Below are 16,414 nucleotides of genomic sequence, written 5' to 3'. Positions count from 1 at the left end.
CCTATTGGGGATTGAGTTAAAAAAACTGGGCATGTGCCCATGACTGAATTGAACCTGGGACCCTTCAGTCTGCAGGCCACCACTCTATCCACTGAGCCAAACCAGCTAGGGCTCCTGTTTCTTTATGTGCCTTGTAATTCTTGTTGTTGAAAGTAGACATTTTATAATGCATCAACTCTGGAAATCATAGTGGTTTGGTGTTGTTGCTGCTTGCTTGTTTAGTGACTCTCCTGAGTTAATTTTCTAAACTCTATATTTGTTGTGTGAGGCCACTTAAGTCTTTGTTCAGTTAGCTTAGAGGTCTCCTAATGATTAGACAAAGATTTCTTCAAATGCCTTGAACCAATAAGGAGCAGGACTTGCTTAATGGAATAATTTGTTTAGAAATATGAAGTTTTAATGGCTGAGATGGTTACATATTTTACCAGGATTTTCCAGTGCTTCCTTTCTAGTGGAGTTTTGGAGTAGGGTGGAGGACAATAGTTGGAAGAAGATGAGGATATCAGCTAATTCAATTGCAGGACTGTTTTTAATGAGCCAATGAGCATTGGCCATCTTTACAGTGGGGACAAGATATGTTGGATTTTCCAATCATATTGGGCCATTAAATTATTCCCTGACACATACTTTGGGGCATACCACTAGAGTTTTTATTGAAAGTACTTGAACTAAATTGCGGGGTATTTTCAAACCTTTAGCACGCCACAAACATAGCATTGGAAAAATAAGACTAGAGAGAAGGAAATCTTAAAATGAGATATCAACCAGTCATAATTTTGAGGAGGAAAAAATAGTGAATTTATAGGATTAGTTCATCAGTATGCTTACTGAGTATCTATGTGTGCATTACATCCCTTCACACTTTTCTCTTTTCATTTAACAGATTTTTTTAAAAACCTCATGGGACATAACGCCATTGCTGGTAGAAGTAAGAAACCTGACTGCATGAGAGGCACTCTACATGGGCGAGGATGTTATCTGAATCAGAACTAAGTGAGACAGACTTTCCTTAATTATAAATGGCTAAAAGGCGGGGGATATATATATATATATATATATATATATATATATATATATAGAGGCACTTATTGTAACATTATACTAATAATTGTCAATTATTTTTATTTGTATGATTAATATCCACAATTTATTTCCTAATTAATATTTAAAAGTTCTAGTGCCAATTCTGGTGTTGAAAATAAATTTTAAGATCTCTATAAATCTTATATGGAGGTACTTGATGATATTGGCTTTCTTTGTTAGAACAGTAGCACTTAGCCCTAGCTGGTTTGGCTCAGTGGATAGAGCATCAGCCTGCGGACTGAAGGGTCTCAGGTTCGATTCTGGCCAAGGGCACCTGCCTGGGGTTGCGGGCTCAATCCCCTGTAGGTGGCATACAGGAAGCAGCCAATCAATGATTTCCTTTCATTATTGATGTTTCTATCTCTCCCTCCCTCTCTGAAATCAATATATATATATATATATATATATATATATATATACACTATATATATATATTAATTTTTTTAATTTTTTATTTTTTTATTTTTTTTTTAAAGAACAGTAGCATTTAGTTATAGAATGAATTACCAGGTTATAAAATTTATAGTCTGTTATAATCAATGCAAGAAATGCAAACCTGTGTCTCTGTTTTGAATTGGTGAATGTTTTCTTCCTTTGATGCCTGGTGTTGAACTGAACTAAATGAGGTCAACTCAGAACAGTTCTAAACGTGGCCTGGTTTTAGCTGAGCTTTTCTGGTCCAGTTTGAAAATTCCACTGACCAGCTTTTCCTTCAAAGTTTCCTTAGAAGTTACAGCCATTTTTTAATATCTCCCTAAGTGCATCTCCAATCCTAAATGGGTCTGATTTATTCAAATATTTGGGCCTGTTAATGTCAAATGATGGGCATTAATGGACCTGTCAGTAAGAACCCAGATTAGTAATGATTTTAAGGTCAGGGGTGCTAAGAACTGGCACAAGATCAAAAACCCACCAGCTGTGGAGAGTTCAGTACTTACAGTCTAGGTCTTCAACTGTGTTCTACACCTTAGAGGTAAAATGCTTATTGTAAGATATTTTAGCATATCCTTATACTAGGGTTTTTTGTTTTTAATTTTTTAAAAAAACAAAAACAATGTGGCATTAATACTAGATACTGTGGGTTTCTATTATAGTACTCCTTTTCCTTTGCTTGATTCATTGTTTTTATTTTGAAAACCTGACCTCATAGCAAAGAGGGCAGTTTGGAGCCTGAGAAAATGTCATGGAAGACTGTATTTATAGGTATCCTTTCTGTTTTCTTTTAGTTCCTGCTCTTCTCCACTTAAAGATGCCTTTGCACTTCTGGTAAACGTAAACCGAACACTCTCAAGGCCACGGCAGAGATAAAATCATTCCTGCTGGAAACCTGGAGGACTGCCCTTAAGAAAGGAAAGTCCCCGATTGTTCTTGGAAATGCTAAGGAAGTTGCTGAGGAGGAGACTGTTTTCTTATCCCACTAAATACTTCTTCTGGTTTCTCGTTTTTTCCCTAGTCACCTTCTCTGTTTTAAGAATTTATCAAAAGCCCGAATTTCTAAGCATCGAACATTTGGATCTAGTTGGGGAGAATCCTAATAGTAATATTAATTGCACCAAAGTTTTGCAGGGTGATGCAGCCGAAATCGAAAAGGCGAAGCTGGAGAGTCTCACAGTGCAATTTAGAAGGCGCCCTCGGTGGACAGCCTATGACTACATAAACATGACTAGTGATTGTACTTCTTTCATCAAGAGACGCAAATACATCGTAGAGCCTCTCAGCAGAGAAGAGGCAGAGTTTCCCATCGCATATTCCATAGTGGTGCACCACAAAATCGAAATGTTGGACAGGCTCCTGAGGGCCATCTACACGCCTCAGAACTTCTATTGCCTGCACGTGGACAAAAAGTCAGAGGATTCCTTTCTGGCCGCGGTGACAGGCATTGCATCCTGCTTCGCTAACGTCTTTGTGGCCAGTCAGCTGGAGACCGTGGTGTACGCGTCGTGGAGTCGGGTCCAGGCCGACCTCAACTGTATGCAGGACCTCCGCAGAGTAAACGCAGGCTGGAAGTACCTGATAAACCTCTGCGGCATGGATTTCCCTATTAAAACCAACCTGGAGATTGTCAGGAAGCTCAAGTCCCTGACGGGAGAAAACAGCCTAGAGACGGAGAAGATGCCACCCCACAAAAAAGAGAGGTGGAAAAAGCACTACGTCATCGTGGACGGGCAGCTAACGAACACGGGGACTGACAAGACGCAGCCTCCTCTGGACACACCCCTGTTTTCGGGCAGTGCCTATTTCGTGGTCAGCAGAAAGTATGTAGAGTACGTGCTGGAGAATGAAAAAATCCAGAAGTTTATGGAGTGGGCAAAAGACACCTACAGCCCGGACGAGTACCTCTGGGCCACTCTTCAGAGGATCCCTGAAGTCCCCGGCTCAGTGCCCTTAAGCAATAAGTATGACACGTCCGACATGCAAGCCATTGTGAGGTTTGTCAAGTGGCAGTACCTGGAGGGTGACGTTTACAAGGGCGCCCCCTACCCGCCCTGCAGCGGGGTGCACGTGCGCTCCGTGTGTGTGTTTGGGGCAGGCGACCTGAACTGGATCCTGCGCAAGCACCACTTGTTCGCCAATAAGTTTGACATGGACATTGACCTCTTTGCCATCCAGTGTTTGGATGAGCACCTGAGGCACAAAGCCCTGGAGGTGTTAAAACACTGACATTTACTGTAGGCAACTTTAGAAATAATGAGGTGGTCGCATGAGATGTATCCCATCTAACACTTCTGCTCTGTTAATTAGCATCAGAAACACTGTAGGGGTTTAGAGCTGGACTCTAAATCTTCATGTCAGGGAAGGTACATGGTCTCTGCAGGGCACAGCCAGTTAGAAAGGTGATGGCAGTAAACCTTGACTTAGTGTTAACGGGAGGCCAACGCCAAGTTGCAAGGCATTGTGGGGAGAGGTGACGCAGGTGGCCCGGAAGAGGCCCAAGGCAACCACCAGCCTGTTAAAAGACCTCAGGGACGTAATAAAATGATAAGATGTAACCTGTGCCAAAATCGCTTCCAGAGCTTTAGACATGCCAGTCTTCCCAGTTTGAATAAATTTATAGCAACAACCAATCATGAGGGTATAATTTATTTTGTAGGTTATATTTGTTGAATTAGAAAAATTGACATTACTGTAAATGATTCTTGTGAATATAATTTACTGTCTGCTGCAACATTGTGCTGTGTATTGCATCTATGTTATCTCAGGGAACTTGGAAAAAACGGGCTTGACTGAATGTAAATGTTTCTGAGTAATTTTTGCTTCTACCAATGTACATATGTTTTTAAAAAACAAACAACAAAAAAGGCAGTTTCTGGTTTAGTTAATTCTATGATCATCTTAGATGATTAGAAAAGATATCTTAGGTTACTAAGAGTTAAGATATTTTTGTTTATGATTATAGTTTCTACAGAGTAACACTCAATTTTGAAAATATTTGTTTCTCTACTGCTTTCTGCCATCTCCCTAGACCCTGCTATCAAGCTATATAAAAGCTTATTTTTCATGACCCTTATTTTTCATGACCCATAGAACTGCCTCAGTTCTAGTATATGATTCGATTGACAGTAATTAGTGTAGAGAGCTAAGTCAGAAAGGTATGGGGGAGGGGAGGCTGGAGGAATAGGAGTCATATTTTGACCATTTCTGAGGCCCATGGTGAGGGTGAAAAACCAGCAGTTGGCACTACGCCCAGAAATTAGGGCTGTTGCTCTTCTTCGTCTCTATCCAACCTCCCGGAGCCTTGCATCCTAGTGTCACCTATGTTTCCATTTGAAAGAAACTGGTTTCATTGTCATTGCTTCATGTTACCTGCCCCCTGGTTGCTCCTTAGCCCTTGGGTTGTATGTTTTTTCTCTCTCTCGGAGCCCATGAGGAGGGAAGAGGTGTTCTGGTGGTCTACTACACGGTGACCTTGAAGGCCTGGGAACCTAAAAGGGATCATTAGGTTTGAGGCGGATTATTTCAGTATTGGTATTATTCAGAGCACATGATTTTTACTGTACCTTTTCACCAAAAAGACAGATAATTTGAGGTTGCTAATTGCTGTCTCACCCTAAGTAAATGAAGATATTTAAAAACAACAACAAGCTTGCTCTTTTGCTAAGCTGATACTGTTCAGCCAAAGATCTAACAGGAAATGTGAAGCTTTATCACTTCTGGGACTAAGCAAAAATCCAAACCATGTACTTGACTTTTAAAGCATAACCAACTTAAAAAATATATAGGAAATTTATAATGTCAATTTTCAGGCCTTCAACTGAGAAAACATTTTTTTAATGTTTTTTGTTTGTTTGTTTGTTTGTTTTTTTATTGATTTCAGAGAAGAAGGGAGAGGGAGAGAGAGAGAGAGATAAAAACATCAATGATGCGAGAGAATCACTGATTGGCTGCCTCCTGCACACTCCCCACTGGGAATTGAGCCTGAAACCTGGGCATATTCCCTGACCAGGAATCGAAACCGGTGACCTCTTGGTTCCTGGGCCAACACTCAACCGCTAAGCTACACCTGGCTGGGCAAGAAAACATTTTTATTCCTCAAAGTCAGGAAACATTTTCATTTTATGGAGAAGTTAGTTATACTGATTGTGCTGAACAAAAGTTTCATGTTTTTTTTAAACCTTTATCATTTATAAGCGTGCAAGTCAGTGGATGGCTGTGTTTTGCATGATTTGATATTTGGAAAACTCAAGCCCTGACATTGCTTAGGGTGTTATATGCTTAGGATTTCATCCCTGTTCCCTTCTAACCCAGTTTGCTCTTTTAATGCAAGTCAAATGCTTCTCCCATTCTCTTTCAGCAGAAAGACTTTACCTATAAGTAGGGCATTTTTCTTTACTCTAAAACCAATGATATTCAGTGGTATATGTTGTGTCTGTCTTATATTTTTATTTCAGTCATAGTGTCTTGTTTTATGTATTTTTTTCATTTTTATTTCAAAAATTTGCAAATTAATAGGAAATCTAAAAGCAATAGTACAGGGAACCAAGAAGGTTGCGGGTTTGGTTCCTAGTCAGGGCACATATCTAGGTTGTGGGATTGATTAAGACATGCACATCTCACATCGATGTTTCTCTTTCTCTTTCCCTAACTCTCTAAAATCAATAAACATATCTTCAGGTGAGAATTTTTTTTAAAAAAGCAATAAGCAACAGTACAGGGAATACTAAGTAACCCTCTCCTGGAGTTACAGATGTTAATATCATGTCCCCTTTGCTTTAAATTGTGCGGATTTTTAACATTTTATTAAAACTACATTTTTTAAAGTTTTTTAAATTAACATTATCTAAAGTTACATTCATCTCAACACTCATCGTAGTGTGATTGTATCTGATTTACATTTAAAGTGGCAGGTTTTGAGGGATTTTTCTCCACCCCAGATATAAAAATAGGACTTTAGAGTTCATTTCCCTGAACCCCACACTAAAACTGCAGACCTACCATCTTTTATGTAGCTGTGGAACCTCATCTTTCTAGAATGGTTCTTGTTGAGATGTATCTGAACATTACCCTATTGCTAAAGACTGTTAAAGGGATTATGTAGAATTTGTTTATCAGGACTCTTTTATATCTTTCAGCTTAACCTAAAGCAAATGAAATTTATACTCCTAAGACAAGCAATTTAAAGAATCAAAAAGTTGGTTTGAAGCAGCCTACTCACCAAGGAGTCACAGGTTCAATTCCCAGTTAAGGGGCTTGTGCATGGGTTGAAGATTTGATCCCCAGCCCTAGTTAGAGTGTGTGTAGGAGGCAACCAATCCACGTATCTTTGTCACATTGATCTCTCTCTCTCTCTCTCTCTCTTTCTCTCATTCCTCCTTCTTTTCATCCCTCCTACTTTCTCTAAAAATCAATGGAAAAAAATCCCCCCGCCCTGCCACACACAAAAAGGAAGCCCATACTACATTCGGGGGGGGGGGGGGGGGGGGGCAAAACACAGGTACTTTGGGAAAGATTAAGAAATTATTTAGGTACGCTGACGTCAGACCCGCATGGAACCGGGAAGAGCCGGCCGAGAGCCACCATGACGAAGTTAGCACAGTGGCTCTGGGCAATGGCGCTCCTGGGCTCCGCCTGGGCGGCCCTGACCTTGGGGGCCCTGGACCTGCCTCCTTCCTGCCGGGAGGTCCTGTGGCCACTGCCCGCCTACGTGCTGGTGTCCGCCGGCTGCTTTGCCCTGGCCACGGTGGGCTACCGCGTGGCCACTTTCCACGACTGCGAGGACGCCGCCAGCGAGCTGCAGAGCCAGATCCAGGAGGCCAGAGCCGACTTATCGCGCAGGGGGATGCGCTTCTGACTCTCCTTTTTCAACCCGACAGCCCCTCCCGCCCACCCCCCATTAAAGAGCAAGTTTACTTTCAAAAAAAAAAGAAAGAAATTATTTAAATTGTTTCATATGTCAGCTATTAAACACTAATTTCTTTTAACTGTCATTTAAGAGCTCCTGTATGAATTTATTATAGCTCATTCACAAATGAACTCCTAAGCATAAATAAATTGAAATTTTTGATAGAAAAATTATTCTAGTTAATAAAATATTGCAAAAAGTTTTCAATATTACTTATTAAGGACAAGTTGACAAAAATGTTTCTTTCTTTTATAGATAATTAAAACAATGGTAAACAGCCACTCAGCCTTGTGAATGTGAAGTGTTATTGGTCTCTAAATGTGTATTTGTGTCATTCATCAAATATAATTCACTTAAATGAAATAACATAAATGGGTTTTCTTTTGTAGTTATTTGGGGACGAGAGAGCCATGTTTTTAGTTTATTTCATTTGTAAGATCAATTGAGCTGGATTTTTCCAGTTGCTTAGAAAAATAAAAATAATTTATCATTATGTTAAATATAAAATAAATGCAACACTGTTTCGTGGTAAACATGATTACTGTTAAGTTTACTCTTTTTAATGTGGGCATGACTGAATGCATTTGGAACTTGTCATATACCACCATTAAAATCGGCCATTAACACCAGCCATTCCAAAACCAGTGCCTCCTCTCCACAAATTATTCTTTTTTTGCTAGCTACCAGCACTCAAATGTTAAATTTAGAAGTCGATGCAGTGTTGTGTGTGAATAGTGATTAAAAAATACAAAATTAATTCCCCAGGCAGAAATGTCTGATAGGGAGAGGGCAGGACAAGGGCAGGAAACAGCAGAGGTTATGCAAAAAGACTGAGACAAAGGGCATTAAAAGAATGCAGTTTAATAGGCAGTCTTTTTTTCTTTTACTTAAATATGGGAAAACTTAATTGTTTAAGTTTAAGTTTAATTAATGCCCTTTCTAAGGGCATTGCTAGCTTTCGTTTGTCTGCTGAGGGAAGGAGAGCAGTTTTTCACTCAGGTTTTCTACTCACTGGCCACGCATGCTCACAGGATCTGCTCCTTGCGGTGGTTTACCTGTGGAGGGCACAGCGGAGGGAAACGGGAAGCCCCTCCCCACCAAACACTGAGCCCTGTCTCCCAAGTCCTCTCCCCTCACCTGCTTAGCCCCCTCTCAGAGGAAACCGTCTAGAAAGTATGGAAATTGTCCTCAGGTCTTTCTCCAAACCTTGAGAGCTTTACGTATCTTTTGTAAGCCTGCTTGTCAAATAATTTTTAACATGTGTTATCTTAAACGTTTTCAGAGCTTGTCATCAGAATATTGATTTAATTTTTTTTTTTTTTATGCACTAAGGCTCAAACTAGAATGAGTTGTAACTATCAGATAAGGACTGTTCTCATTACTGTAGATGATAGGATTGTCTAAAAAGCTCAGGAATCTCGTTTTAGGATTAATATGAAATTAGCAAATACCTCCAGATATCCAAAAATTAAGTTTTCCCATATTTAAGTAAAAAAAAAAAAGTTTTAAGATATAATGGGGATATGTTCCCTTCCATTATGGCAATAAGCTCCATAAAGTGTATTGGGGCCCAAGACAGGCTGCATCAAATATCCTACAGTTGATTACTTGGAATTAAATTTACTTGATAAGCAGCTGGTGCCCAAGGGGGCACCTTGACCCATCCTCATCACCTTGAATGCTAGAAATAAATCTCCCGTGGGAAAGTTTTCCTGGCTGCACCTGGAAGCTCACCCTCCCAACCTCCTCCCAAGGTGTTAATTCGGAGCCATAAAGTCTGTATAATCAAATGATTACATATACACAAAACAAGATATTAACCCTATAATAGACTCCCTCTTAACACAGGGCATACTGCTTTATACTTCCTCACCCTGTATCAGTTTAATCTTGTTAGTGAAGAAAGAAGGCAACTTTGATTCAGCTAAGACTCAAATTTCTTGATTTGTATAGGACCTAAGAGCCATAAGCTCTCATAATTCCTTTGCACCTTACCGTCCCAAATCTGGCTACTATTCTCACCTCGATTCCTGCTAAGGCAGCCTGGTTACAGCGGTTGAACAAGGCTCTGCTTTCTCTTCGATCCCTTTGCACCCCAGCTCACTGTTTCTCTTTGCATTTACATATGCATTTACAGTTACCATGGACTAGCATACCCCAAGGATACTGTGAGTCTCCCTCAATGGTTTCCCAGATCCTAGCCAACTTAGATCCTGCAACCTTTACCCAAAGCTTCATTTATTGCAATATATTATTGACTTTTTACTCTGTAATCGAACTGAGCAGGAAACTTACAGATATTCTCTCTCTCTCTCTCTCTCTCTCTCTCTCTCTCTCTCTCTCTCTCTCTCTTCATCTTCACAGAGGATATGTTTATTGATTTGAGACAGAGAGAAAGGGAAAGAGACAGAGAAGCAACGGATGCCTCCCATATGCACACCAAGGGGGATCGAACTAGCAACCTAGGTATGTGCCCTGAACAGGAATCCAAACTGCAACCTTTCAGTGACACTCCAACCAACTGAGCCAAACTGGCCAGGGCTCCCTCTTCAAGGTACTAGATAAACGAGGCCTTAAAACCTCCAGTTATATTCTCAAAGTGTTGATAAAATTGTTCTAAATTTCATCTGAAAGAAACAATGTGCAAGAATAGCTAGGAATACTTCCAAAGAGGGAATTAATGAAGTCTAGCAATACTAGATTTGAAGCCATATTTCAAAAAATATTAAGTGTAGTATTCTCTAACATTTGAACTCTTAGGCCAATAATAACGCAGAGAAAGGTATTAATATATGTAAAACATTGCAAAGAAAACATCAGAACATAGTAAGAAAGGAAAGAGTAAACTTGATCATAAGTACCTAGTTAGAGAACATTTTGAAAAGATTATAACCTACTTTATGTCAAAATCCAGACGGATTAGAAAAAACAAAAACCCAAAAAACTAGAAGAACATATTGGGGACTATATCTGCAAGTGATGGGATCTCTACATAAAAGCAATAGGAGTGCTCATTAAGGAACAGATTATAGACTTAACTAAAAGTATCTATCTTCTGAAAATGCGAAAGCAAAGGCAAACAGAATTGAAAAATTTGCCAACAGAGTTTGAAAGAGGGACACTAGCTTAATGTGGAAATTATTTATGTTAATGTTTAAAAAATAGCTTTGAATAGACAGACATACCTCCATGTGGGGCTGGGGAGGGATGAGAAGAGATAAACCAAAGAACTTATGTACTTAATATACATAGCCCATGAACACAGGCAATAGGGTAGTGAAGTCCTGGTGAGTAGCGGCTGAGATGAGGAGGGTAAAGGGGACAAAAATGAGAGACATCTGTAATACTATCAACAATAAAAAAATATTTAAAATAATAAAATAAAAATTAGCTTTATCAAGATAAAATTTGTCTACCATACCATTCACCCATTTAAAGTTTACAATTCAATGGTGGGGTTTTTTGTGTGTGTATGTGTGTGTTTTTTTGTGTTTTTTTGTGTTTTTTTTTTTTTTTTTTTTTTTGTGTGTGTGTGTGTGTGTGTGTGTTTTGTATAACCATCACAATCATTTAGAATATTTTCATCACACCCCCAAAAAACCCTAATCCCTTTAGTGGTCACTCCCCATTACCCCTCAATCCCCTTATACTAATACATTAGTTAAAAGCATGAAGATGCCAAGAGTACAATAAAAATAATTGTGAAAGAGAAATATTAATAAATTTTCTCCTTTGTGCACCCTGACCAGGGGTCAACCACAACTCGGGTATGTGACTTGACCAAGAATTGAAACCGCAATTGAAACCTTTTGGTGTTCATGATGATGCTCCAAACAACTGAGCTAGGGCAGTAGGGTTTTCTTTGTTTTTTATTTATCCTCAGTACTTATGAGACCTTATTGAAAAACATGCTTATACTGCAATAAGGAGTGTTAAAGCTTTCCCCCAAATTCTTTTACTTCTTGGAAAATATCCTAAGGGATAATCAGAGATCTGAATTCACATGTAAGCCCACAATTTGTCATATCCTTGTTTATGATGAAATGTAAAAATATATAAATCTTCAGTGTATGTTTGTTTGCATTCATGATGTGGTATGAAATATTCATATAGCGCACTTAATGCCATGGAAAATTACTAAACATTAAATGAGGTAAACAAAATGCAAGACTACATGTAATGTGATTTCAGTTATGTTTAAAAAAATTATACTGAACACAAAGGAGCTTTCAGAATCTCCCTGAAATATCACATCTTGATATTTTGAGAGTGGTTCCTTCTAGCTCCATAAAATTGTTGCTTGCCAAATGTTTATTTGGAGCGTTTTCCACAAATGGGAGTCTTACTAAGACTTCTCACGGCCAGCTTTTACTTGGGGGAAGGAGGAGGGTCGTTTTCTCTGCATCCCTCTTTCACCCACAGCAGTGTTTTTAGATTTAAGCTTTGGTGCTTAGCAATGCGTGTAGAGGCCTTATGCTCTGGGTAACCCTGTCAGATGCTCCAACTGTATACTGAATCCTGAGTGGAGAGAATTCTGTGCAGCTCTAACCAGAAGAAGACTTGAACCAATTCTACAAGGAATTGCCAAGTTGGCTTCAAGATCTCAGAATGCTTATACTGGCAGCAGATTTGCCTCTAGCTCCTTAGAATCTATATATGGAATTTAATTTTCTGATACCAGATAAGTGTTAATTTAATTGTTAGGTGAGAATGGTCTGGTTCTTTAGCTGCGTGCCAATGCAAAACAGATGTTCCCTTTAGCAGGAGGACTTGAAAATATTCATGTTCTCTGGGTAGCATCCATCTGAACATCTGATCGTGGGAGTAACTTTGATGAGCAATACTAGTGCAGGAAGGGGATCTTGTTTAACTCAAAAAATTTTGTACATTTCATAGGCAGGCTATTTAAGATTAGCCTTTAAGAAGGCCTTGTTCCGATGGGCTTTAAGATTAGCTAAGAAACAGAATCAGAAATCTTTTTTGATTCTTTCTTAAAAAACAACAACAATAACAAAAAGAAACACCCAAAAAAACAAACAAACAAAAAAAACACAAGCACACACACTTCTTTTTTGACTTGGCCGACCAGCTCAGTTGGTTAGAAAGTCGTCCCAATACACCAAGGTTGCAAGTTCGATTCCTGGTCAGGCATATACAAAAAAAATCAACCAAGGAATGCATAAATAAGTGGAACAACACATTGATGTCTCTTTCTCTTTTTCTCCTTCATTCCCTCCCTTCCTCTCTCTCTAAAATGATTAAATGGATATTGGGGGGAAATGGGGAATGACATTTTTAAAAACTTCTTAAGAAGTTTTTAAAACTTTTTCTGCAGAATTAAATGTTACTGAGTATTTCAATTTACTTTCTTTATCATCTGACTAACTAGTAAACTCTTCCTGGCCCTGTCAGAATTTCTTTAACTTGATTCAAAGAGGAAATGTTCCCTGCTCCCTCCACCCCCAGAAGCTTCCCCTACCTCTTTGCCCAAAGAAAAATGCCCCCTGAAGTATTTTCCTTAAAGTCCACTGAGGTAATAATGACCACAGTTAACATTTTTTGAACTTTTAAAAAAATAATTAAATGTATTGGGGTGACATTGGTTGATAACATATGAGTTTCAAGTGTACAATTCTGTAAGACATAACCCGTGATAATTACTGCATTGTGATGGGCATGTTTTTACTGCATGCTCTAAGCACTCTGCACATATTACCTCTTTTCACTTCACAACAATCCTGGGAGGAGTTGCTGCTAATGTCTCAATTTACAAAGAAGCACATGAATCTATAACAAATGGCATCTTAAAAAATTTTTTTTTCTTTGATCCGTTCAGCTCCATTCTACCATCTCAACTATCCATCTCTTTTCCCAAATTCTGACCTACTTAAAAAAAAAATAATAAGCAAATGCATTGAGAAATAGAAGGGGTGGAAACAAAGAATTGGCTTTTAAGTCTTGCTTAAATCACTCCCAGAAGCGTGTGGGGAGAGAGGAGAGAAAGAGAGGAAAGCATGGTGAACATCATCAGTAATGAGGCGTCACCAAGGAGAGGCTGCGGAAAGTCCTGAGACATAATAGTCTTGAAAGGCAGGAGGAAAAACCAGAGAGAAGAGTCGAGAAGCCACAGAGGGAATAGTTTCAACAAGTCCTGTCAATCTTAACATTGGATGAAAGCATGGGAGGTTTGAGAAGGAAATGTTTTGGCATCAAATATATGGCAAGTGCCTACCTCCCATGTTCAGAGACGGTCTCGGTTTATGTGTACTTTCCCGTGGATGACCACTGTTTCTTTAGCTAATTTAATAAACACACTCACACACAAAGAGGGGTGGCCCTGCGGAATGTGAGGAGCCAGGTAATTTTGTTTGGCTGAGTCCTTTTGGAGGAATTATGCAAGTTGATGAGTTTTGCTGAGGAATGTGAGGGGAGGAGGTACCAGCTCAAAAGACCACAAAAAAACTGTTGTGGGTAGGGCAGTGGGGGAAACCAGGAACCTAGGGGAAGAGCTTGAGGGCAAGGGAGATTCTGAAGGGAGGCTTAACCTTCTTAGTCTCCAATTTGCCTAAGACTGGAGAGGTTCCTGGGACCTTGGATTTTGAGCGCCAAAACCAGAATAAGTGGTCATTCCGGCTTTGTCTTTCCTCTTAAGTCTGCAGGAAAATCTCTATCAGGGCTTTGGAAGGGATGTTTTCTGGACATTGACAATTCAGAAATTGGCCTGTAGGCAGGCACAAGAAAGAATAGGGAGGCCACAAGAAGGCCCAGCCACTTACAGGTGAAGTTCCTGATTAAGGAGAGAATCATAACCAAGCAGGGTGAGGGGATGATATCCTCTTGTGAAACCTGAGAAGCCTAATCCAAACTGAGCCCAGGCCTGTTCATTCAGAGGAGCCAATCAATTCTGCCTTTTATTGCTTCAGGGAGACTGAACTGAATTGCTAACTTTTAGCAATTCTCAATAAAGCTGCTATGAACCTCGGTGTGCAGGTATTTGTGTGGACATACGTTTTCAAGGAGCACGATTGTTTGATTATATGGTAAGAGAATGTTTCATTTTATTTATTTGTATTTATTTTTAAAAATATATATTTTTTATTTATTTTTTTTTTTTTACAGAGAGGAAGGTAGAGGGATAGAGAGTTAGAAACATTGGTGAGAAAGAAACATTGATCAGCTGCCTCCTGCACACCCCACACTGGAGATGCGCCCGTAACCAAGGTACATGCCCTTGACCGGAATTGAATGGGGACTCTTTAGGCTCCAGGCTGACACTCTATCCACTGAGCCAAACCTGTCAGGGCTAGTTTTATAATAAATTACCAAATTGTCTTCCAAAATAACTATAGCAATCCGCAATAAATGAGAATTCCTATTGCTCCACATCTTTCCCAGAATTTGATATTTTAAAAACAATAAGTGGCATCTTATTGTTTTAATTTGCAATTCCTTGATAACATATGCTGTTGAGCATCTTTTCATATGCTTATATGTCATCTCTATATCTTCTTTGGTGAGGTTTCAAGGTCTTTCACCCATTTTAAAATTTCATTTTCTTATTGAATTTTAAGAATTCTTTGTATATTTTGGATAATAGTCCTTTATCAGTTGTGTCTTTTGCAAATATCCCCTCTCAGTCTGTGACTGTATTTTTTCATGGAAAAAAACACATGTTAAACTGTTAAATTAATAGCTGACATTGCTCCTTGGGAATAGAGACTGTGTCCCCTTCATTTTTGTATTTCCAATTCTAGCACAGAGCATGATATATAATAGGTACTCATTGAAAAGGTGGTAAATGATAAAGACAATTAATTTGTTCAATCTTGATTAATCTTTCTTAAGGGAAAAAAATCTCCTTTTATATAGATGTGTTCCTTTCAAATAGACAGAAATCATAACACTAGAAGGAAAAAAAATATATAGATTTACTCAGAAAATGGCTATATTCAGCTTGTCTTTATTCTCTCTGTGTAACCAAAGCTACTGAAAACTAAACACCCCACCTGAATTAAAGCGTCCTGTCATTTTCCCCTGCCCACAAACATTTCTGTTCCAGAAATCTGATCTTTAGGAATCTGGTGTTCTTTCCTCACTGCCTAAGCATGTGACTAAAGCAAGCCGAGAGCAGGCCCAGTCCTGCGTGTGTGCAGTCGCAGTGTGCGTCTCTGGTAGGTCCAGGCCCCTTACGTTCTCCAAGGGAAGGGAAGGGAGGAGGAGGGGGAGGCAGGGCATGTTCACTCTGGATGCCTATCTCCGCGCCCCCCCCCCCCCGCCCCGCCCCACAAACCATTTATAGAAACTCACAAAGGGGGTCAACGTGCACCTGTTTCCTACAAAGCTGGGCTGTACTTTGTTGAAGTGCAAACAAGGAAATAGGGATGGGAAGATACGTGTGCGAAAACTCGGGGGGGGGGGGGGGGGCGCAAGGACATGCATGCATTCCTGGCTTAGGCCGAGGAACACCGCACCAGTGGGAGAGGAGAGAGGAAAGCCCTCCCCTGGAGTCTTTCCACATTGCCATGACGTGTTAGGTGGGCTGTGAGAGAGACATGATTCAGTGCTGCTGTGGCATTCTAACACTCTGGCCGAAGCGCAGTGTCTGAGGATGAGAGATAGCCGGCTGTGATTGTTACATCCATCTAAGCAGGTTTTCCTCAACCTGAGCACTACTGACATGTGGGGCCAGATCATCCTTTGTTATGGGGGTAGAAGCCATTCTGTCGTCGTAGGCTATTTAGCAGCATCCTTGGCTCCTAGGCACCAGATACCAATAGCACACCTCCTCCTCAATTGTGACAACCAAAGATACCTCTAATATTGCCAAATGTTGTCTGGGATGCAAAATTATCCTTGCTTGAGAACCAGTGATGTATAGGAAGAATTCAACTCCCATCAAAATGCCTGGGCAGAGTATCCATTAGGTGAAAATCACTGTCTAGGTATTCGACTTACCCTGGCAAAACAAATATTCATGGTTGCTACTCATGT

General features: G+C 39.8%; 2 protein-coding genes across 3 annotated transcripts in view; both read left to right on the top strand.

Annotated features, from left to right (window-relative positions):
- Window positions 1-7,453, top strand: part of GCNT1 (glucosaminyl (N-acetyl) transferase 1) — a 35,501-nt gene extending 28,048 nt beyond the window's left edge. Inside the window, exons 3-4 of one of the 2 annotated variants that reach the window (XM_084899428.1) lie at window positions 884-993; window positions 2,310-7,453. In XM_084899428.1, coding sequence (XP_084755554.1) covers window positions 2,458-3,744 — 1,287 coding nt within the window. In that variant the 5' untranslated portion in view covers window positions 884-993; window positions 2,310-2,457 and the 3' untranslated portion in view covers window positions 3,745-7,453. The remainder of the gene's footprint in view (window positions 1-883; window positions 994-2,309) is intronic. The other variant, XM_084899429.1, reaches the window with a different exon arrangement.
- On the top strand, window positions 7,044-7,453 carry LOC311630440 (dolichol-phosphate mannosyltransferase subunit 3-like). The gene has a single exon (XM_084899438.1). It carries the CDS (start codon window positions 7,100-7,102, stop codon window positions 7,370-7,372), a length of 273 nt encoding a protein of 90 aa, XP_084755564.1. The 5' UTR covers window positions 7,044-7,099; the 3' UTR covers window positions 7,373-7,453.
- Window positions 7,454-16,414: the final 8,961 nt, after the last annotated feature.

This window comes from Pipistrellus hanaki (genome assembly GCF_964339955.1).
Source record: "Pipistrellus hanaki genome assembly, chromosome: 11".
Lineage (NCBI taxonomy): Eukaryota > Metazoa > Chordata > Mammalia > Chiroptera > Vespertilionidae > Pipistrellus > Pipistrellus hanaki.
This window is presented reverse-complemented; position numbering and strand designations above follow the sequence as displayed.

Coding starts and splice junctions, on each gene's coding strand:
- LOC311630440 (XM_084899438.1), top strand. CDS start 7,100: ATGACGAAGTTAGCACAGTGGCTCTGGGCAATGGCGCTCCTGGGCTCC.